The sequence below is a fragment of the Talpa occidentalis genome, unplaced genomic scaffold (genome assembly GCF_014898055.3).
Source record: "Talpa occidentalis isolate TD23 unplaced genomic scaffold, MPIMG_talOcc4v2.1 talOcc4.3, whole genome shotgun sequence".
In the NCBI taxonomy this organism is placed as follows: domain Eukaryota; kingdom Metazoa; phylum Chordata; class Mammalia; order Eulipotyphla; family Talpidae; genus Talpa; species Talpa occidentalis.
Genome location: NW_023603184.1, coordinates 94,722,342 through 94,745,769, shown reverse-complemented (window position 1 = coordinate 94,745,769; position 23,428 = coordinate 94,722,342). Strand labels below are relative to the sequence as shown.

Below are 23,428 nucleotides of genomic sequence, written 5' to 3'. Positions count from 1 at the left end.
TCTTATTTAATATACTTCCATAGACCAGTATGAAACTTCCAAAGGAAGTTTCCAAAGTTCCAAAGGAAGTTTCATTCTTAACTTCTCAGGAGGAAAGAGGGCAGAACCCTCTAAGGAAGCCAAAATGCTCACTGAAGGAGCACTGCTGGAGCAAGGCAGTCTTACTCGGTCAGAGAGAGAATTCACTTTTCTTTTCTGTTTCCCGCAGTGCCCTTGATCAAAGAACTCTTATGAAAACTGACAAAGGGTGACTCGTTGACTCCTCCCCACCAGACACTCCCCTCAGCTGATTATTTACAAAGTTTCTGAGAAGAGAAACGAAACTGAAACTAAGGCAGGCCAACTATTAAAAACTGGCTGGCGGAAAGCTGAACTCAAAGTTCCACCCAGGGTGCAGCTGCGGCGGCGCCCCGATCTCCGGTCAGGCGCCAAAGACTCAAAGCCCCGTGGTGGCGCTTTCCCGGCCTGGCCCCTCATCCTCCTGCTCCCGGCCCACCTGCCCAGGTGAGGGCGCGCCCCCGCGAGCCAGCCTAAGGATCCTGCGCGCAGCCTCGCGCTTCTTCCGAGCCCCTGGCACTTTAACGAAAGCCGGCAGCCTCTCACTCTCACCTGTTGAGCAGAGAACAGCCATCGGTTGTCTACTTTGCAGAATCCCCCACCTTCTCTGAGAAAGAAAGATGTCGAGTGAGTGTTCCACAGACGCGCGTTTCCACTACCTTCTCTCATGCTTCAGGACCCGATTGAAGAGGAACATCAAGCTGGAGTCCACCCTGGACTACCTGAACTTTTTGCCTTTTGAAGTCAAGGACCGGATTCAGAGCAAGGCCAAGGCCAGTGGGAACACCGAGGGAGTTGAACTGCTTCTGAAAACCTTGGAAAAAGGGGACTGGCCCCCAGGCTGGACAAGGGTGTTTGTCGAAGCTCTCCGGCAATCTGGCAGCACGCTGGCCGCGCGCTATGCGAACCCTGACCTCACAGACTTGCCCTCACCATCCTTTGAGAAAGCTCATGATGAGTGTTTCGAACTGCTGAACCTCCTTCAGCCTGCTGTGGTGAAAAAACTTGAGGTCAGCGATGTCCTGGATAAGTGCGTGGCGTCGGATCTGCTGACAGATGAAGACAGAAATCGGGTAGGTGTCAGTTCTGATGGAGCTGAGCATTGGACAGGTTTTGCAACTCCGGTTTGTTAACTCTTTACCTCGTTCCAAATTTTCTTGGCCATCTTTGAGTAAATCTGGTTTTTTCTTTTTTCGAAAAGAGACTACTAGGCATGTGATAATTTTGAAAATTTAAACTCGAAAGAGTTGTTTTTGTAATCTTTTCACTAAATAAGTTAAACAGGTGTTAATGCCACAATTATAACGTATAGTAATAGGTAAGGTTTATTGAACACTTACTGTGTACATTTATTATCATTTACAATATCTATGGTCATAGCTCATACCCGCAATAATCTACTGAGGTGTTCAATGTTAACTCTGTTTTATGGATAGGGAACCTAAAGCTAGATAAATAACTTGCCCAGGATCTCCTAGCAAGACCACAGCAGAGGTAGGGACTCAGGTCTGATAGTGTGGAATTTTATTTCTTTTTTAATATATTTCTTTACACCAGAGAAAAGCAAACCATGACCCATGGGGCTAATTCCAGTTTGCTACTGGTTTTGCAGATCCATGGATTAAGAATGGCTTTAAGATTTTTAAATTTTCAGTCTTTATAAAGAAAGTTTAATTGGAACATAGCCATGCTCATTCATTTACATAGTATGACTGCTTGTCTGTTTTAAGAACAGTTGAACAGAGCCAGGAGAGCCCACAAACCTAAAAATATTTATTATCTGGCTGCCTCTATTAAACATTATGCCATTTAATCTTAATCCAGATGGGGAATACACACACACACACACACACACCTCTTTTCCCATTTCTGAACATTTTGATATCCTCTAGGAGAAAAAAGTTAGGCATAAGTCATGGAGGAAATATGTCACCAGTTGCAGTTTTTCATATTAGTATTTTTTTAAGATGGCATTTCGACAGTAAATTTTATAGGGGACTTCACATTTTAATGTAATGTTTTATTGTTCCTTGTTTTTCAATGATTGAAGATATACTGTGATATATAAAAAATGCTAACCTCTATGATTTATTCAAGGTTGTAAGTCAAAAATCTAATCTTGAAAGGTATGTAGACAAATACATCCATAACTAAAAGCCAAAGACTTTGTCTAACATGCTGTGATCTTGACATTTTGCTTCTTTCTCTCTTTCTTTTAGATTCACCAATTGTTTGTGCCCTCATTATGCATTTCTGGGCATTGGTCTCACATCAGCCTGTGATGTGACTTGGTTTTTAGTGACTAAAGTTAATGTTCCTGGCTGTAGATTTGGCAGCCATAAGGCCTGTCCAAAGACCCAAGCATGCAACTCATTTTGATGACTGGTTTTCCCAACAAGTAAATTACTTTACACTGTTGTCTGTAACGTTTATGTAGTTTTGTGTATTGAGAACCTGCTAGAACGCATTATAGTAGTCCAGCTGGATATGACAAATGTGTACATCACTGTGGCAGAATCTTAATTTGGAAGACAGTATGCAGCCTTCAAGCCAGCTGGAGATGGAAGATGGCATTTCCAGCCACAGTAGCTGTTAGGAAGTCCAGAAGCAACAGAGTCCAGTAACACCACAAAGCTGTTTATGTTTGGTGGGTATGATGTCCCGATTGCCAGCGAAACAGCACTTCTCCTTATTTACTCTAAATACTTCTGCCTATCAGCATCACTTTTGTCTTGCCTGGATTGAATTTCCGCCAGTTAGATTTTATCCAAGTTCTTGATTCTGGCAAGCTTGGAGGCAGTTAACAGTATAGGATGCAAGGGATTTGACACACAGAAGATATAGAGTAAACGGACATTTGTGTACTGGTAGCATTTAAGGCCAAAGCAACCCAAACTCTCCCTCAGATTCATATTTCCAAGGAGGATCCAAAGATAGAGGAGCCATATATTTGAGACTGTCTAGGGAAGTATCAAGTCTCTGTGATTTCTGCAATAATTTTTGTACATCAGTTTACATATATCATTGGTCTCAAAAATAAGCGAGGGTGGTTGATAAGAAGGAAGCTCTAGATTTGATATAGAAGAATCTGTATTGATGTGGGAATCTAGATGGATGTTTGTCTTATAACAATACAATGTAGTGAGAATTTATAATGGGAAGGCCTGGATTTGAGATCTCTGTTTCTTACTATATATGCATTATATATGTTAAATAATTTGGGACCAAGATATTTAAGTTACGTTATCTTAAGTTTACCCATGAAAGTGGGCATAATAATTTCTCCTCTCAATCACAGTATTTTAATTAACATGTTTGAGATAAAGCGTTTATGAAAACTTTATAAATAATAATCATTTTGATATGATGATAACTTTTGTTATCTTTCATTTGGTTTCATTTTCTTATGAATTTAAAGTTTCAGGGATTTAGGTAAATATTCCATGTTGAAATTGAGATCTATGTTAATGTTCTTGGATTTAACTGTGATTTTAAGGAGAAACTATGCCTTTCAACTTTAAGCTTCCATAAACTAGCCAAGACTAGAGAGAGGGCTGGTCCTTTATATATATTGGTAGATTGATTGAATTTATTTTGAAAACATTTTCTGGAACAAGAGATGAGAACCGATGATATAATGGATTGCCTTTCAGTTTAAATTAGTGTTTACTAAGTAGTCAGGACTTCTAAAATGATCTTTTTATTCTTTTTCTGTTTTCCACAGATATTTTCTATTTGTGCTGTTGTTTTAGTTTAGGATTGCAGTTTCCACATCCCAAACCCTGCCTTCATATATCAATCAGAGTTTCTGAAAATAATCCCAGATAGTTTTGTGTCCAGGAACTATGCAAAGAAACTTACTTGATTGAGTCATTCATTCATTTGTTTTAAATTTATACAGTGGCACCTTTGTACCAAACTGTGTTAGTAATGAAGAGTGGAGAATATTGCAGATACTGCCATTGCTTTCATGGAACTAATGTTGCAGAGTTAATCAACTTTTTCTCTTCCAACAAATAGTTAAATATATCTATTGTGTGTGAGGCATTAAGTAAACATTAAAGACTCAGCAATACATATGAGTTGCCTTATAGATCATTGTAGTAGAAGGATCCCTAATAGTACCCTGCTCTGACCTCCTCCTGTTTCAGGATGCTTAGTGACATATTGGTATATCCATGTCCTTTAAAAGTAATAATATAGACATTTTTATTGTGTTTTAATACCAATCGGAACAGCTGAAGAGATGTATCTGATTCAGCCCTGGCCAGTTCAAAGCTTTAAACATCTGTAGTCTTAGAAATTCCTATACACCTTTCGTTTACATAAAAGAATCAGAGATACCAGATAGAAACTGAGTCCAGTTTTCCCTACATAAGGTTGAGCACCTCTAGTTCAAGTTTCCCTGTATCCTCTAGCTCATTATATTTTCAGGTAATTTAGGGATGGATAAGAATTTTAGTAGTAAGAGAAAGCACTGATAAGAAATTAGTTATGTCAATTTGTCAAAACATACTCATCAAGAATATTAAATTTTCTGAGGAAACTAGTTCTTTAAAATTCTTTATTTTAACATAACTTCCTGATTTATTGGTGCATTAGTCCTCCAGACAGAGAGGAAGAGAGACCACATTCTCATAACTTTTATTACAATATATTGCTATAGTTGTTCTAATTTATTAGTCACCTATATCTCTTACTGTGCCTAATTTATAAATTAAACTTTATTGGCATAGGTGGGCTTTGCTACTACATGAGGTTTTAGGCATCCACCTAGGATCTTACTACTGTAAGATCCCCCATGGTGAAAACTACTGTAAACTACTGTACTGAGAGCCGAGCTCTGCTGTATTCACTATCCACTGTTACATCTAAAGTTATGATGAGGGGAAGAAAACATTTTTATCAAATTATACAATTGTGTTGGCAAGCCAGTCCTTAATGGAAATGTCATTGATTTCTTCACTGAGTTCTGTTGGAAAGAAAAACTTGCATAAAATAATTTAAGATATTAAAACACTGAATTATATTACTTACAAATTTATATTTACTTTTATTCCATAAATTATTCACAGTGTGTCCATGGACATATTTCACTTCAGATTCAAAGAAAATGTTAAGTGGGAGAAGAACATGAATGAGAATCATTATGATGCCCTATTGCAGTCTTAAGTCTAAATAATCACCTTGCAAGAACTTCACTAATTAAGTTTATATATCTACTAAAATATAATATCTTACTAGGTTTTAGGAGACAAGTTACAAAAAAAAAATTATGTAGGTCGCTTCAAAAGGAATTGATGTATTTCTAGCCCTCAGACTGGGAAGGTTCAAGTAGTGATTTTAACCACTTCTTGCCAGAAAATGAAATTAATATTGGAGATAATTACTTATATTATTGTTTAGGAAGGCCTCTGAAGCCATATTGTCTGGGATCAGATTCTGCCTCTGCCATTTATTGGTCTTTGAGAGATAATGGGGCCTTTTTGTGTTTGGATTTCTGATCTGTAAAATGAGTTAATATTGGTATCTTCTTCAGGGATATTCAAAGACTTGATAATATTACTAACTTTTAGCTAATAGAATTAAAATATCCTTCAGGTAGAAATTCAGGCTGCACACTTTTATGCTAAATAGTGTTCACTTGGCAAAATATTTGTAAAGGTCACTGCTTTCCCCATTCATAAAAATAACAGAATGACTTCACTTATAGTAGTTATTTTGTGCCAGATATTGTCTCAAAAAATGCAAATACATTCTTGATATTAAAATGTTACGGGATAGGGCCTCCCCGGTGGCGCAGCGGTTGAGCGCTGGGTTGTGAAGCTGCCCGCGGCCTCTGCGGTGCCGGTTCGATCCCCGGCTGCTCCCCGGCCACCGGAGGAGGGTCCCACATGGCGCGTAGACCTCTCCTGCCGCCCGCTGCTCCCCTCAGCAGTGTACTTTGGTCCTTCTGCCTGCTCTGCTCCCCACTCTGGCTCTGGTGAATTCTCTCACCCTCCCACGCTTCTGACTGTACCCAGTGCTTGTATAAACAAAACAAACAAACAAATAAATAAATAAATAAAACATGCCTCTATAAAATAAAAATAAAATAAAATGTTATGGGATATACTTACAAAACTATATACATTTTGTAAGAAATACCTACTCTAGCTAAGCAATCCAAATTACACATATTGTCCATTTTGAGGATGAGTGGAGGTTGAAAAGTAACTAAGTCAGAATTTCTTTTTTTGGGTAAGATTTATTTTAATTTATTTATGCATACAAGAACTGGGGTGTAGGCCAGAGATGTGGGGATGAGAGGATTCACCAGAGACAGAAAGGGGAGCAGCACAGGTGGATCCAATGAAATACACTGCTGAGAGGAGCAGCAGGCAAGACAGGAGAGGCCTGCTGTGCCATGTGGGTTAGCTCCCTGGCCGGGCATCAAACTCAGGCTGCCGTGGCTGGATATAGCTTTAAAGCTCTGAGACTTTAAACCCTGTGTCACCAAGGAGACCCCAGTAACTAAGTCAGAATTTCTCATCTAAACTGCTGAGTAGAACCCTGAAATACTTTAAAAATCTTTCTGGTTTCCCAAGCAAGATGAATCAGAATCTTTTGGGGAGATTCAAGATATCAAAGCTCCCCAGTTGACTCTGACCTCCCACTAGAATGGAGAAACCTTGAAATTGTGTTTCAGTTGCCTCATTTTACATGTATAGAAACTGAGGCCAGGAGATAACTGTCCCGTCTAATTGCTTTCTGAGCCAAATATGGCTTGCGTTCATCTTTTCTTCAAATGTTTGGTGCTGTATTAAGAACTGGGGAAAGTCACTGTAGGGGGCAGGACTGGACACGGTGCAGGTTTTCTGATCCCATGCAGACCGGGTAAAGGAGGAGTCAGAGTCCTCAGTAGTTTTGCAGGTTTTTTGTTTGGGGTTCACCAGGCATATGGCAGGCAGGGGTGCTGGCTGGGGGGCTGGGAGGCTGGCAGGCCTCCCAGCCCCCAGCAAATCTTTACTCTATCTGGGCTCTCTGGCGTTCGTTCTGCTGCTTCTACTGCTGCTCCTTCAGCTTCTGCTTCGGCTTCTACTGCTGCTACTGCTGCTCCTGCTGCTGCTGCTGCTGGCGTCCCCGTGACGCCACCCTTAAAAGCACAATCTTAGCTCAGCTGAATCGCATCTACCTATGCCCACACCCTATTCCAGGTGCCCGCCATCAGGCATGCATTCAGGACAAGGCTCCATCATCGATCCTGATGGCGGAAGGGCAGAAAAGCCTGACATTTTCTTTACCTTACAGTCACTTTGACAGTAATCCCTATTATTGTGATCCACATTTAATGGAATTTTCTGGATTAATAAAGGGAAATAAAATTAAAGCTAAAGATTGTGATGAATAGGTATAGAAATAATTCTGCCCCAAACTTTAAAACAGGAATAGATATCAAAATAAATACCTCATGACATTAGTGAAACACAAAGATGAGAAAAATAGTATAGCAATATATATTGCAAATATTAAAGAGTAAGAATATAAACATACAATAATAAATTACTTCATGATAATAATAGGGAAGAATGTGGAGTCAGATATGAAATGAATTGAAAAGAAATGGCTGTTACAAATGGACACAATGTGGCTAGCGATTACAGACACTCCTTATTCAGAATGACTGAGGTAAAACATTTATTTCTTAAACATCAGGCTTAAATAGCTCAGTGGCTAAAAAAAAAAGGTGCATATTTAAAAGGGTGCATGACCCAAAGATTTTTTCTCCCTAGAATCTAGAGTTGCTACAAGTTGTATTGTTTTCTTTAATGTTTGAATACAGACTTTTGTTTATATGTATGTATATATGCTTAATTGCTCAATTTTTCAAAAGACTAGTTCCTTTTCAAACTTATTTACTAGATGTTTGATCTTCTTTAATTCTACTTTTTTTCTTTAAACAGATTAGTACTGAATACAAAAATCATGCAAAAGAATCAGCTGTCAGAGAGCTACTGAGAAGGATCGTGCAGAAAGAAAACTGGTTTTCTACTTTTCTCAATGTTCTGAGGGAAACAGAAAACCACCAACTTGCGGACGAGTTAACAGGCACAAACTGCTCTGAAAGCAGTACAGGTAATTCTGATTTCGCTAACAAGAATGTGTACATTGTTCTTGGTAATTGAGAGTTTAATGAGGCTAGAGATACAATGCCAAAAGCTAAGATACTTAGAATGAACATTTCAAAGCTGAAAGGGGTCTGAGAGAGCACCTATTTTATCTCCTGTATAAATGAGGAAAAGAATGTGCCAAAGACCACAAAACTCAGCAAACTGGGCTAGACTCCTAGTTGAGTCCTAGTTAGCAGTTCACTCCTACTTAACACTCTTTCCTCTACCCATACCTATTTAAGAAACAAGGTGATAGCCAGAAATTTTTATCAAGATCATTTTAATTTTGAATAGAGACAAATTCATTGGAAGAAATTGATAACAAATGATTTAAATGAATTATACTCATTTTAGCTTATTTTACTTCTATTCATGCAATCCATTCAGTAATTTGGTTAACATTTAATGAGTGCCAGTGATGTGCCAGACACTGTTCTAGGCGCTAGGAAATTTTGGCTTCAGTGTATCTATATTAGAAATGACTGACTCTTGAATTTCAAAAGACCTCATCTTATCCCTCATTCAAATTAGTGGCACCTGCCCATTTTACTGTTGCATACAGTGACTTACTTGTTTAGGAGAGAGTTTAGAAGATCTGCTCCAAGTTCCTTACATGAACCACATGCCTGGCAATATTTCTTGCTAAGATGTTTTGAAATTCTACTTTACACAGTGCCTTTTCAGAAATTTGAGATTTATCAAATTATAATTCTTTAAACAAAAGAAATCCATGAAGTGCATATATAATAAATATCATGCAATACTGTATTGTAACCCATATCATCACATACACCCATCGCATACACCCAACTATATGCTGTACTTTGTATTGCGACTAGGTCTTCCAGTATCTGTTTCCAAACAGATTTGGGACTAGTTTATCCAAACTCTCTCGGTCCACACAGTTACTGTCTGGCCAAGGTCAAGTACTTTATAAAGGAGTGAAAGATCTTGTGAAAAGGGAGAAAAATGCTTAACCATCCATTACCCTTTTCTCTCTTCCTGGTCCCAGGTAGGGTCCTTTCACAGTTGGGGATCTCCCTCTTTAGACCATAGTGAGATAGACTCAGATACATGAGTTCATATGAGGGCAGAGAGTGGAGCAGATGTGGGTCTCTAAGCTTCTTTTGAGGGCTGAAGGGGAAATGCCAGTCCCTGTGTGGGACCAGCATTCTTATACTCTCCTACCACCTCTCTCTGCCATCCATTATGTTGCTCCTGCCCAACTTATACTAAAGAAGTAGGACTTTACTTTTCCTCAGAAAATCCAGTCAGGGTAGTCAGAGATGTAAGCATTGTTTGTAGAACAGAATACCTTATTATGAGAATCTAGAAATTTTCTGGCAGACCTTATGACCAGAACAAATTTAGTTGTGATTATACTTGTAGTTAGGAGCTACAATGAACTATATTATATCCCCAGAAAATTCATATGTTGAAGCTGTAACTCCCCTATGTGTCTGTACATGGCAATAGAGTGTTGGGAGGTCATTCAGGTTAAATAACGTTGGAAGATGGGTCCTCATCTGATAAGACTGTGGCCTTACAAGGAGAGGAAGAACAATCTTTGTCACTTTCCACCATTTGAGGACAAAATAAGGTCACCTTCTGACACTTAAGAGTGAAGTTTTCACCAGATACCAAACCTGCTGACATTGTAAGAAAATAAATTTATGTTGCTTCTGCCACTCAGTGTGTGATAGTTTGTTAGGGTGGCCAAATTGACTAATACAGGAGCCTCAGGGCAGGATCCTGCTCCTACTGCACGCTGCTGACTCCTTCACGTCCCTGGATGTGAGGCTTTGGCCAGGCACTCATGTGCTCTGTGCCTCAGTTCACTCCCCTTGAATGATAATATTGTTACCCAGGATGATTTTGAGAATTAAACAACTGAGTTAATTCCTTATATGAGAAGCACAAAATAGTCAATTATGATTATAAACCCCAGATGTACTTATCAGGTAGCTGTACACATTGTTAAGATGTCTGGCCAAAGACAAGGTCCAAAGTCACAAGTTTTCTTCAGGAAATTGTCCATGTACAGGATAAATGTTCCTCCTGTTACCTCTGAGGGTTAATCCAAAGCAATACTTTCAGACATCAGTCTTCTCTGACAGATTATAGCTTCAGAAGAACAAAAACTCTAGTTTTTCTCTGTAGCCCACAGAGGCCTTTAATAAAACACTCAATACATGTGTGGTTGAAGGAAGAATCGTTGGAAAAAAATGGAGGGAAGGAGAAAAGAAAGATATAGAATATTTTATTGAATTGAAAAAAAAAGACCTACAAAAATTCAGATTACTTGAATTTAGGCTGACATTAAAGCATATGCACATCTCATGTAGAACTCACAGCAAAGGAACAAAATGGCAAGAGCACAAGCTAAAGAAAAGCTACTAGCACATTTGCATTTCCATTAATTCAGCCTTAAATGTAATTTTGTATCACTGAATAACTGACTTGCTTCAGAAAAGTGATGGTCAGATAGGAAATCATCTTACTTTTCTTGTGATTAACATAATACTTACTATGTTGTCCTTTTAGAAGAAATTTAGCATATTACAAAAGAATTACCTACTGTGTTCATTGAAAATAAAAATATTGTGTCATAACGAAAAACATGTTACAAGCCTTTCAAAATGTCAAAGTACTGAAGTGTATTCAGGCAAATCTCTACTAGGGACAAGATAACAATAACAGCTGTTTATATTGTGTAAAAATTTGCATTGTATTTAGAATTGTAAAGTGCACATAAGGAGAGGTAAACGTGTAACCCCCAAAACTATAATTTGAAAAATTACTATTTTCAAGTAAATATTAAGAATCCTCATTTCATTTTTAAAAATACTGAGAACAGTTATGTATAGTATAAAAACTTGCATTGCATTTTTGTTTATATTCATAGAGACTAAGAATTTATCACCCGAAGATGGTCTAGAAGTCAAAGAGCAACCTGTTTTGGCCATAGATCAGCCAAGTCCAGAGGAAGAAAACCTGTACACGGAGCATAACTCATTGGAATCATCTCTTGCAAATTCTTCTATAGCTCTAGGTACTTGGGACAGATACACTTTACATTCTCTTATTACTACTTGCAGAAAAGACAGTTGGTGCTTGATGACATGAAGGTCTGTTAAACAGGGAGAAAATTTGGGCTTTGGGATTTAGTGGGCATTTTTATTAAAGTAATATTTCTAGAGGAAATTATATTAAAATAATTCTCTCACTAAAAGTGTTTTTAGAACTGATACAATATTAATATGTTATGAATATGAACACATTGGTTCTGATATTGCTGTATAAGTTATCAATGGCTCTTGTAAGTATCATAAACATGCCTGATATTCCATGGCTTTGAAAGTGCTTTCAGAAACACTAATTAGTTTGAGTTGTCAAAGTAAAAGTTCTGAAAATTAAATACTGTAAGGTCATTCCCCTTTACCCTATTTTACAGACTGGAGTGTCTCAGAGAGGTACTGCTGAGTTATAAATTAAATCATAAGCTGTAGAAAGGACTATGAGAGGTGATGTGAAAGGTTAGAGACTGAGGTTGACTTGAACTCTAGTAACTAGTTGGTGTGATTACTAGGTACCACCATGTCTACCATTTTGATATGAGATAATGAAAAGTTATTTATCCTAATTCTCCCATAATAGGAGATTCTTTCCCCTCCTCTTCCTCTGCAAATGGTCACATTCTGTTTTCACAGGAAATCGTTTGGGTGTTGTTGAATATTTAACAAGTAATCCTTCAGGGGAAAAGAAAAAAGTCCTGATTTATTGCATTTGCCAATCTCCACAGTGTAAATACTCCCAGTAAAACTGATATCACACTATTAATATAATGTCACTGAACACAGAATTAGGGAAGAGATGCACAGTAACTCACCATTAAACAGCATTTCCACCCTGCAGATCAACCAATATAAATAAAGACTCATCATATATAAGAGCAAAATCTAGTAAAATGATTAGGAAGTGATGGTTTTTAAGTATTCCTTACCTTTATTTTGATATAATTTATTGAACTTTTAGTTAACATGATTTGATTACTTTAGTGAATGTGTTTAACAACAGCCAAAAATTTAACAGTTGGTTCTTGTGGGCCAATATAAGCTGACTTTAGCAGACCACTGCAAAGTTTACTACTTTTTACATTGCATTGCAAGAAACTTGGGAAGTATAGAAATGTACAAGAAAAAGTCACCCAGACTCTCATCATCTAGATATATTACTCTTAACATTTGGGTGTCTCTCTTTCTGGTCTTTTTACATACCTGGTTATAATAGAATATCTCTCATGTTTATTAGATATTCTTCTACTGCATGGTTTTTCATGATTGAGTAATAGTTCCTTTCTTTGGATGCATTATAATTAATTAGCCAAACATTTATAATATCTCCAACTTCTATGAATAATGAAAATTCACTATATTCTATTATTTGTGAAATACATGACTTGGTGAATTACGCTATAATTCCCCCCTTTGTATTTTGTCTCAGAAAAAGATAGGATGTAATTGGAATTTCTAGGTCAAATGACTTCTACAATTTTAAGACATTTGAAGCAATGTCCATTTTCACTCCAGGAACTTGTATCAATTTATGTGTCCTAAAAACTGTATAGGACAGTGTCTATTGTCCCAAGGTCTCTAATGCACAAGTGGATCATATTGTTTTCACACTTTACCAATTTGCTATTTTGTTGCTTCAATTTAAACTTTTTGATTTCTAAGAAAAACATTTTTACAAGTTCTTGTTGTTGTTACTAATGACTTAGCAATTTTTGAGTTAGGCTATTTTTAGTCTTTTGACTGGTTTTGTCATTTTTTATAGTCTATTTGTTTTAGCCAGGCTTAAAGTATTTGTTTTTCTTAATTAAATGCTTCTGAAGCTTTAATGTGCTTACAGCTGGAGAAGCTGTTGAAATGTAGATTTTGATTTCTAAGTTTTGTGGGGGGTCCCACCTTTCTTAATAATGGCCTTAGGGGAAAGAGGATTTTTTTTTCCCTCTTGGGGTCTGTTCACTACTTTAATTTCAAATGGTTTTCAAACTCTTGTCACATGCTAGGCATTTGCTGTTCAACACTGTACATGAAGTGGGGGGTCACTTGGGGGGAGGCGACATAACAGAAGTAGCTTCTTCCCCCACATAACTTTCAAGTGATGAGTGTGTCCACCAAATAGCAGTCACTCTTTAGCTGCCCAGTAAGTGCTACTTAACAGCAATGTAGTAAGTGGTATGACCGTGTGTGTGTGTGTGTGTGTGTGTATGTGTGTATGTGTGTGTGTCTGTGTGTGTGTGTGTGAGAGTGAGTGCACATGTGTACAGAAAGCTGCTCAGCCAGCTGAGAACACATGGAATTGACAGACTACCCACCTTCCAGTCTGTGAGATTTCTGTGCTGTTGACTTCTGTGGATTTGGGAGCAGGTTAGTCCAATCCATTCTGGCCCTCTCCAGAGAAATAATGAAAGGGGACTTATTTAGGAAAATGCAGTGCCTTTGCCTTAGACCTTAGACATCACTGCTGATAGATGCTCTGGGTTGCACCAAGGGCCTGTCCACTTTCTCATTGCTTTTCCAAACCAAGAATTATGAGTATAAATAACTTATAAAGTGCTATTTGTCCAAAGATATTATTGGAGTTATGATTGAAGTTTTTGCTGCAAAATTTAAAATGTAGAATAAAATGTAGAAGTATTTTGAGTATGTTGGCATTCTGTGACAGAATGATCAAAATACGTGTGGAGGCATTCCATTGTCTTTAATATGCTTTCACATAATTCTCTTTTGTATCTCTTATTGATATTGATAGTGTATAATGTATATTTTGAATTCTAATATATTGGATAAAGATTTCAAATACAGTTTTAAATGCAGTTACCAAAGTGGCATAGAAAGAAACTTGCTACTTAAATTGCACATATTCTATATGTAGGAATTTTCACATGAAGAAAGAAAAACTGACTCAAATTATTTCTAATTTTAAATGAAATCTCTAATTTCTATTTCGGAAAGAGATTCTAAAATTTATTTTTCAGTGCATAATAGTCTTGGTATCAACAAATGTTAATTATTTATAGTTTGAATTCAAATATTTATTTGTTTCGTAGCCCTTTTTATTTCTCAATTTAACTGGTGGATAAGACACACTACCAGTAGTAAGAGCTGCTCACCTTAAACAACAATTTTAATCACATCTCTCCTTTACCCTAGGGGTTATGTATCAGAATTCTCTAGTGGATATTTCTGGAGAATGATTTCATGATGTCTTCACCTTGGGGGCTGATATTTCTTCTTTATTCCTCCTCCCAATTGCTTCTCATTAAAAAGTGGTTAATAATTAAAATACAACAAAAAGGTATTTTTCTCCTTATTTTACCTTTTTTTCCAAGTTAACACAATAATTTCTAAAGACTATTTGAATAGTTCCCAGATTATTAGTAGAAGGATTTTATGGTGGATATTACAGTTCTGCTTTCTGAAGGCACTGGAGAGCTTTTCACAGGAAAGTATTGGGAAACTTCGTGTTTCTCTAACTCAAACTTCCTTAGAAAACAATAGCGGGACAAAAAGCCCTCATTTTCTTCTATTAAAAGTAATTTAATTATAGAAAATATTCAGTTATCTAGAATTTTAGTTTTATAGAATTGGTCATATAGTCATTTTTAGTTTCTACTATTTTGTCACATGTGAGCTATTATTTTACATCAAAATATTTCTTTATTATACTATTTTAGGGATTGATGATTTATAACAATATAAAATTAAATAAAATAGTAAAGCTAAATAAAATTTATTGTATTTCGAATAAACTTACTTTGACTCAGGGTTCCACATAAACTCCCAGTTTCGCTTGTGTTTTCTCTCTCCCTCGTGTAACTAGAGCATGCCGATACCCCATATTGACCACCAGAGGGCGCCTTTACATTTAGAAAGAGAATGTTATTTCACTGTTCCCGAGTGGAAGATTATAATATGACAGTTTAAGACTGTGCCATGTGTGACTGTACAGTGCGCATGACTGTGAATGCATGTGTATATTTTGATTTATATATTCGTTCACGTGAAGATTTTAAAATTCCACCCCAGCTAATGAGCTTACCAACCTGCTTGTTTTCAGACTTTAATACCTTCTTTTTCATATTCCCCCATATGTTCCACTCCTTAGGTTTATCCGGTGACATTATGCTTTGGAATATATTGTGGATATATTTTGCATAGATCATGTTCTGTAGGAGGGGTTTAAAAATTGACCTTTATAAAACAGCCTCCTTCTCCCTGGCCCAATCTGTTATAGCACTTTTTTGTTGTTGTTTTGTTTTGCCTTTTTATAGACCAAAGTCCAATCTTAGATTTGGTCTATACTAATTTCTGTAAAAATGTCACAAAATTTATCCTTGCACTTGAAACCCAGAATAATGCTGTATAGCACTAACCTCTAGAAATCAAAAGATTTTTTAGAATCTCTAGAAATAAATCCCATAGAGCATTTGCGAACTTAATGGAAAGATAACTGTAACAGCAGTATCAGATAAGATTGGGCAGGATCACCCATACAATTACAGGATTGGTTTGAATTAAGACTGCTCTCCTGTACTTTGGTATCTTTCCAAATTTCGTTACATTAACTACAACTGAGGCAGTGCAAAAGGCAGATATTAATTAGAACAGAGAGAGGAATATGTTGGTGTTTGTTAAAGGAGGATATAGCCTTGTAATTTTATTGAAAACCTGCCAGGAGCCATAGAGTCAGTTTTATGACTGAGGAGAAATAGTTTGAGGAGATAAGTTACCATTTTTTATCCAAGAATGAGGACATAGAATTTTGATGGAATGAAATCTCCCTAATGTGTAATTAATACATGCTGGATATCGTGTCATGACTTCCCTTTCCGCTGCCAACCTAGAGCTTTTTAGCAGAGTTTTAACAAAGGTTTTTATTTGAATTTGAATTGGATATTAGACCTTACAATCTCTATTTTGGCATGTGAATGAGGACCAGAAGCCAGGAGTAAGTCACATCAGGCACCAAGCACCAAGGTTTTTCCTTCCCCTCCAAAGTTTATAACCCAGTTCGAGGAAACAAGGTACATGCTCTTAAAGAGAGGCTGTGAGTTATCTTTAGCAGATCAGAAAATATTAAAGGAGTAGGAGAGGACTTGTGAAAGAAGGAAAACTGAGAGAAAGTTTACCAGAGGAGAAGTGAGCCATGTCGTCGGAGGTTCAAGGGCCTGCGCTGGAGTGAACACGTGGGCAGGTGACATTCCAGGCTATGTGATGTCATGAGCAAAAATTCTGCTATAGGAAAGCTCAAAATGTGTTTAGGGTGGAGAGTGTTGATAATGGAGGGGAGGTGGGTAAATAGATAATCGCTGTACCTCCCATTCAATTTTGCTGTGCATCTAACACTGCCTTAAAAGAAAAAGTCCAAAATTAATCCAGCTAACAATAAGCCCTCAAAATCCAACTATAGTAATTTTAGCAAAATTTTATCCAAAAATATAAGTAGGGGAAGAGTTTGATTTGAGGGGATCATTTGCAGAGGAAGGTAATAGTAAAGAAGACTTTTGATATCAGGGAGAGTTAATGGGTTCTACAAATGTTTTTCCTGAGGCCAAAAAATACTCTTAAAAGTTTGTCATATGTTGCTTAGAAAATTGTGACATAGTGGCACAATGCAGGTGTGATCATTACAGATGAGACTGGTAGAAGGGCACTTAGGAAGTGTTGGGGACCTGGAACTAGATCATACTGACCTACCAGAACCGAGTGTGTCACCTCTGCAGCTCCACTTGGTGACATCACGCTGGTAAACTCGCGCTTGAAATCAGCTTTAGTGGGAATATTTACATCCTGGAAGCTGCAAAGAACTTTTGAGTCATTTTTCTTTTTTTTTCTGCCAGAGTCAATTCTTTAACCAATTTCCAAGAAACCCTTAATTGTATCTCTTCCCATGCTTTCCTCACACCTGATTAAATCTACTTAACTTGCATAGTTCTTTCTGAAGGGTGCCTACCAGCCAAATAAATTTCCTATTCATTTTCTTCTATATTGCCATTCCTAAACTTTGTGATTGTCAAGAGTTAACCGCACCCTGCCCCCACCCCCCCATGTGGCTTATCATTCCTAGCTGATTCCACTCTTAAACTTTTTGCCTCTGCTAATGGCTGGCAATGAATGAATGGGTCATACTGCTGGATATGGTTATCCTCACAATCCTTGAATAACTACCTTTCTATATTGAAGCCTACGTGCAAAGCCTCAACATTCTTGCATGCAACTCCAATTTAAATCTGCCTGAAACATTTCTGTGATATAAATTCTGTAAACAGCCATAGAGGTGCTCCATGGACAGCCATGTAGGTCTGTGGCTCTAGCAGAGTTTTTGTGTTTTTTTTTTTTTTTTTTTCCCTCTTTGGGGAACTCATTTCCTCGAAGCTTGGATCCAGGAGAGAATATGCAAGGTGGGTGGAGGTGGCTTCTCTCCATTCTGCAGGAACACATGTTCCCTGGCACAGAGAGCAAAATCTGACAGACCAAAATGTGAGTGTGTGTGTCTGTGTGTGTGCACGCATGTGCCACACACACACAAATTCATATACATAGAGCTGAAAATGAAAGTCATCTAATTCCTCTCAAAAATATTAAGTGATTTCAAAAGAAAAGGACGTGTATATTGTTAGTAGTATGAAAATAAGCACACTTGAGAACTTATACTCTTTGTAAATGCCCATAGCTGCACATGCAATTGAAACTTTAAGGGTAGTTTTCACATTCCAGGCTGGGGGGGATCATGAAATTAGATGGGAGGTGGGAATAGCTAAGGGGGCGAAGCTAAAATGCATCAGGAGTCAGAAGTAGAATAAGCATAAAATTACCAAGACATATGAAATTTGTTGGAAGACCTTGTAAGCACTCCCTCAACAAAACAGCATCTGTGGGTGCCCTTCTTTTTCCACATGCAGAGGCCCCGGCCCTTTGCACTGCTCCCTGCTATGATCCACAGAACATTTTGGAAAGAGAAGGCAGGACTGCCTAAGGCAAGGGGTAAGAAAGGAGAAGTATTCTGTGGCCTAGAGATGGGTCTGGGCTGAAAATGGGAGGGAGACTACTTTGCAGAAATAGAAATAAGAACCAATTTGTATCTTACCTAATCAATCTTAGGTCTTGGGTTAAATAAACGATACTTATAAACTAAGAGTTATAACATTTTCCAGCAGAGGGCATACTTTACATTGGAATAGATCTAAAAAGGCCTTAAACTAAGAGGGTTTTTTGTTTTTGTTTTTTTTTTGAAAAAAAAAAAATAACTTCAGTATTTCTGGTTTCTAGATAAACAATTTTTAAGTGTTTAAGGCCCAAAAGATGTTAAATATGAAATTCCTTGGGTTCCAGTTAATATCTCTAACTTATTAGTAAAATATTCAAGATGGGATTGCAAAATGAGGCAATTTTTCCCATGGCATATGGAATGGTCTTAGACACTATCATTGTAAGCAAATAAGCAAAGCTGTTCTTTTTTGTGTTCTTTACAAATAGTTCTTACAGAAAATTCTACTTTTAAGTGGATGATTACAGTTTTCCTTCATTCCAAATGAGTTTGAGATGAATAACTGCTTTTCTTTAACAGTTAGGAATCACCAGCATTTTTTAATCTGTTCTATAGCCAGCTTTGATATTTTTCCTAGAGGAAATGACACCTATAAAAAAGTTAACTCAACTTATTATATAATCTAACTCCAATATTCAAAGTCCTTTTAAGCAGCAACTTTATGAGAATTTAAGATTTATTTCTCTTCAAGACTCATTTTCCAGATCTTACAGAATCATTCTCACAATAACTGAGAAAGTAAAAATTGCTATCTATATTTAACGATTTTTTTAAAGCTGAAGGTACTTATTATCGGCGGACGTGTTCCCATCTGGATACCAGGTCTGTTTGACACCATAGGCTACATTGAGTTCATGGCCACACCCAGTCCTCAGTTGACACTATTTTATCTTATATTTTAAAATCATAGACACATGACTTTACTCCTTAGGACATGAGTCCAGATTTACATACTGTGAAAAGTACAAAGAATGAAACAAGATAATTCTCTATAAATCAATCGCAGAAATTTTTGGTTTGAAAACTCAATAAGTTGGTTTAATATTTTGGCATCACATAAGAACTCTCTCAATCTGGCTTTGTGTGCGTGTGCATGTGTGTGCACACATGTGTACACATGCGTGCACACACATGTGCACTGTGTACACGTGTGTACATGACTTAAAAAGTGAATGAGAGGTGAAATCTCTGGGAAAAACATTCTCAATATTATGGGAGATACAATATATTATCTTTTATTATTAGAGCTATTTCTTTTAGTACTCCCATATCTATGAAATTCAAAAAACATATCCAATGCATACGAATTTGCTGCCTAGGAAACAAAATTATTTCTGTGTTTAGAAACTGTAGATTTATATATCCTTAAAATGACAACGAAATAGATCTCTATATATTTACTTTCATTTTCATAATGAGCTCTAGCAAAATTATTGTAATTAATTTTATTCCACAAGATAGAAATTTTCCTCTTTTATTGGTGTGTAGAGAAAGGTTTAAAATAAGTGTGGGTGTTTAAATTTAAAGTAAATGAAAGTTGGGGAAATTAGAAGTGTTAGCAAAATAAAATAATCTATTCTTTCTTGGAAAGATAAGCTGTTTTCAAGATTGATAGACTGCTTGCCATTATAATGAAAATGTCTATATGCTTTTTAAAAACTCAAGTTTGATTTCACTTAATACTGTAGATACAGGATTGCTTGCTTGTTTACAGAGCTTCATACAGATTATCAGCCACCTTTGCTGTCAGGTAGTAAACATTTGAATATTGGGCTTGGGTTTGAAAAGCAGTGATTCCCAATTCTGCCCCATTCTAGCTGTGTGACCTGAATAGATCGTTTAACCCCTCTGAACCTTGGTTTCTATACTGCAAAACGGAGGGGATAATGTGTATCTACCACATAGGATGCTGAGAGTTTGGAAAGTAATTTAGGTTACATTTGTGAAAACACTGAGCTCAGTGTCATCCTAACGCATTGCAGATTTGTTTGTAATATCAAAATAAACTAGATAATAGACTTAAATAATATCCTATTTTTGATAGCAACTTTCTTTAATATTCATAAATTACTCATATACATTGTGTTAAATAGCTTCCCCAGACTTTATGTATGTCAGAACAAAACTTGCAGAAAATCTTGACTTTACATCCACAAGGTAGGTTTAAGATTATGGTTAACTGTTAGTGATTAGAAAATGAAATGAAAATCAAATATAGTTTCTATGTCTGTTACACTTAGTGGGCAACTTAAAGAATACAGGGTGGATTTTAGATTATATTTGTTGGTATTTTTCATTTTTTTTTTATATTGTCTTTCATCCTCAAAACCACATTTAAAACAACAAATGAAAATTACATCTAAATTTGTTTCTTTGCCTCAAAATTTTGGCCTATATTTCTAAATCTAGAATTATCCCTGCAATGACATTTTCCACATCTCATTTTACACCTTGCCTTTTCCTTACAAATCATATTCTCTTTTCATCAGTACATCTGCCCAAAACGCTCTTCTACTTGACAGTTCTATCCCACACTCGCCTCTGAGCTCCTAACAAGCCATACCTCTGGGAATTGCAAAGTGCCATATTTAAAATCTCTCAGTGAGATATACAGGTTTTCCCGTGTGATCATAAGGGATTCCTCAAATTCTGAGTTTTAGAGCTAATCTACGACAACTGATAAGCACAGTATTTTCACATTAGCATATTTATGTTGTGCTAATATCCTTAAACAGTATGTATGTCCATTGAGAATTTTTCTACAAATTTCTTATCAGCTTTCTTTTAACTTTTAAGCAAGATGTCTTATGTGATGGGTATGACAATAATTCCATTATATTTCCCAAGTTAAATAGACTTATCCAAGTTGGAAGGGAGATGTCGTAGATGCCACAGATGCTCAATGGAAGACAAGTTGGCAATAAAAAGGAACATATTACTGATATAAACATGAACGAATCTTGAACATGTTATGCTAAGTTAAAGAAGCCAAACATGAAGGTTACACATCATATGAGTTCATTTATATGACTTTCTGGAAAAGGCAAAACTGTGGGGACAGAAAACAAATGAGTGACTTCCAGGAGATAGTAAGAGGACATTATCAACAAAAGGGCTTGAAAGGATTTTCGAGGTGATGGAAAAATCTCGAATGTGATGATGGTTACAAAACTGCATATATTTGTCAAATTCGTCTAACTACACTCAAGAAAAGTGATTTTTATAATATGTAACTTTAACCTCACTTAAAACATTTGAGTGGTTCAAGAATAAAAAATACTTTATAGTTTTGATAATTTTTAGGTTGTCTCTTTCCAGAGAAGTTTTGATTAATGCATATACATTTTTACCCATTTCTGTTCCCATCTTTAACTGTATGACATTCAGGCTAGTTTTAAATAGCTAAAAGCTACTTTAATGTCATTTATTCAGTATTTTGGGGAGCTGTGGCATGAAATAATACTTATCTAGCAATATTATAAATATTATGAGATATTATGAATTGTATGAAGAATATTATTAAGTAAAACTCTTAACCTGTGTGATATACCAACTACTTGGTTTTTATATCATTTTCTAATCACCAGCAATTAAGCAACAGTGCTATGAGATTATTGTATCTAATATTACTTTAATCCTGTGAGGTAAATTGTACTAACCCATTTTAAATGAGAGGAAATTAGGCTCAGTGCAACATCAAGGACAAATTTTACAAGTCCTTCTGATGCCAAAGTCAACAATTTTAACCCCATTTCACTTATTTTTCCCAGGTCAGTAGTAGTTCCAATTCTTATGGATGGGTATGTAAGTCCACAGAAATAAACTGTAAGGAATTCTTCTCTTGAGGTAGAGGTTTTCAAAAGGAATTAATACAATAAACAGAAAATCAGGATATGTAAGTTAGGGCATGCCCTTGTCATTCATATTAGCCATTAAGACTTTGATGGAAGTTTAGTTCAACATAGCAAAGGAAAAAAAAATTTCCAAACTCACAGAAGCTTCTAGTACAACTGCAATAGCAGACAGTAATAATATTCTTTTTGAGCAAACTATTTTTTGAAATCTTAAAGTGATGTTACCCCTGAACAGCTGTTTTCATAACCAATTAGCAGATCATGTACTTTATTAATTCTTCATATTTCATTAATTACCCTCCACTTTTTGGGATAATAAGTCAACAGTTTATATATAATACTTTTTATTTAAGTGACCCTAACAAGCCTAAATCTTTCTGGATAAAATTTACCCATGGGGGAAGACAAAAGTCATAAATCCTTACAAATTTGCATTAGCTCTCATATTATACGTGTGGAACTTTAAGCAGGGATATGTTTTTGATTCACTCCCCAGCAGCTGCTCATCCGTAGTGGAGGTTTTAACTGTAGCTTGCCAGGAACTCTTACCTTTTATTCATAATTGTCTGGGTGTGCCTTCCCTACTTGCATTGAACTGTATGTACTGTGTGCTGTAGAGGTGTGCAGTTAAAATACGTTTATTCTCAGAAATATTTTTAAAATATTTAAAAATGTTTTCCTTTGCAGAATCAGACACAAGTTTGGCAGAAGGAAGTGTCAGCTGCTTAGATGAAAGTCTTGGACATAACAGCAACATGGGCAGTGATTCAGGCACCATGGGAAGTGAATCAGGTACTGCCTAACTGTTGTGTAAACCTTAAAAAGTGTGAAATAAGACGCCATATAGTGGAAAGCATGGGGGCTGTTCATACCCTCCCTAATGTATTTATGCAATTAAAGCAATTCTTTTCTACAGTTGAAGTAGTTTTGGAACTTTGCCATCCACTTTCTGTAAAAGTACAACTTACCAAAGTCAAGCGCTCTAATTTTGATCCAGTACATATCTTTGGGTCTGGCATATGCCATATTCTGTAGAATCATATCATCGATTTCATTTATAGGATCTGCTCAATTAATCTGACTGTATTTAAATTCTACATCCAATTTTCTACATTAATTCCCAAACTCTCCTTTTTTAAAATTAAAATATATTTTAGGTAAAAATTTAATGCCTTCCATGAATGTGACTGTAGATAACTACAGATAACAAGAGTCCCTTTTCAAATGAAAAACCAGAAATTATACATATAG

At 36.4% G+C, this 23,428-nt stretch overlaps 1 protein-coding gene across 1 annotated transcript in view; it reads left to right on the top strand.

Annotated features, from left to right (window-relative positions):
• IFIH1 (interferon induced with helicase C domain 1) overlaps positions 1-23,428 on the top strand; it is a 71,744-nt gene that overhangs the window by 20,023 nt on the left and 28,293 nt on the right. Inside the window, exons 2-5 of the mRNA XM_037523427.2 lie at positions 209-1,130; positions 8,001-8,172; positions 11,113-11,259; positions 22,865-22,969. Of these exons, the coding sequence (XP_037379324.1) occupies positions 678-1,130; positions 8,001-8,172; positions 11,113-11,259; positions 22,865-22,969 (877 nt within the window). The 5' untranslated portion in view covers positions 209-677. The remainder of the gene's footprint in view (positions 1-208; positions 1,131-8,000; positions 8,173-11,112; positions 11,260-22,864; positions 22,970-23,428) is intronic.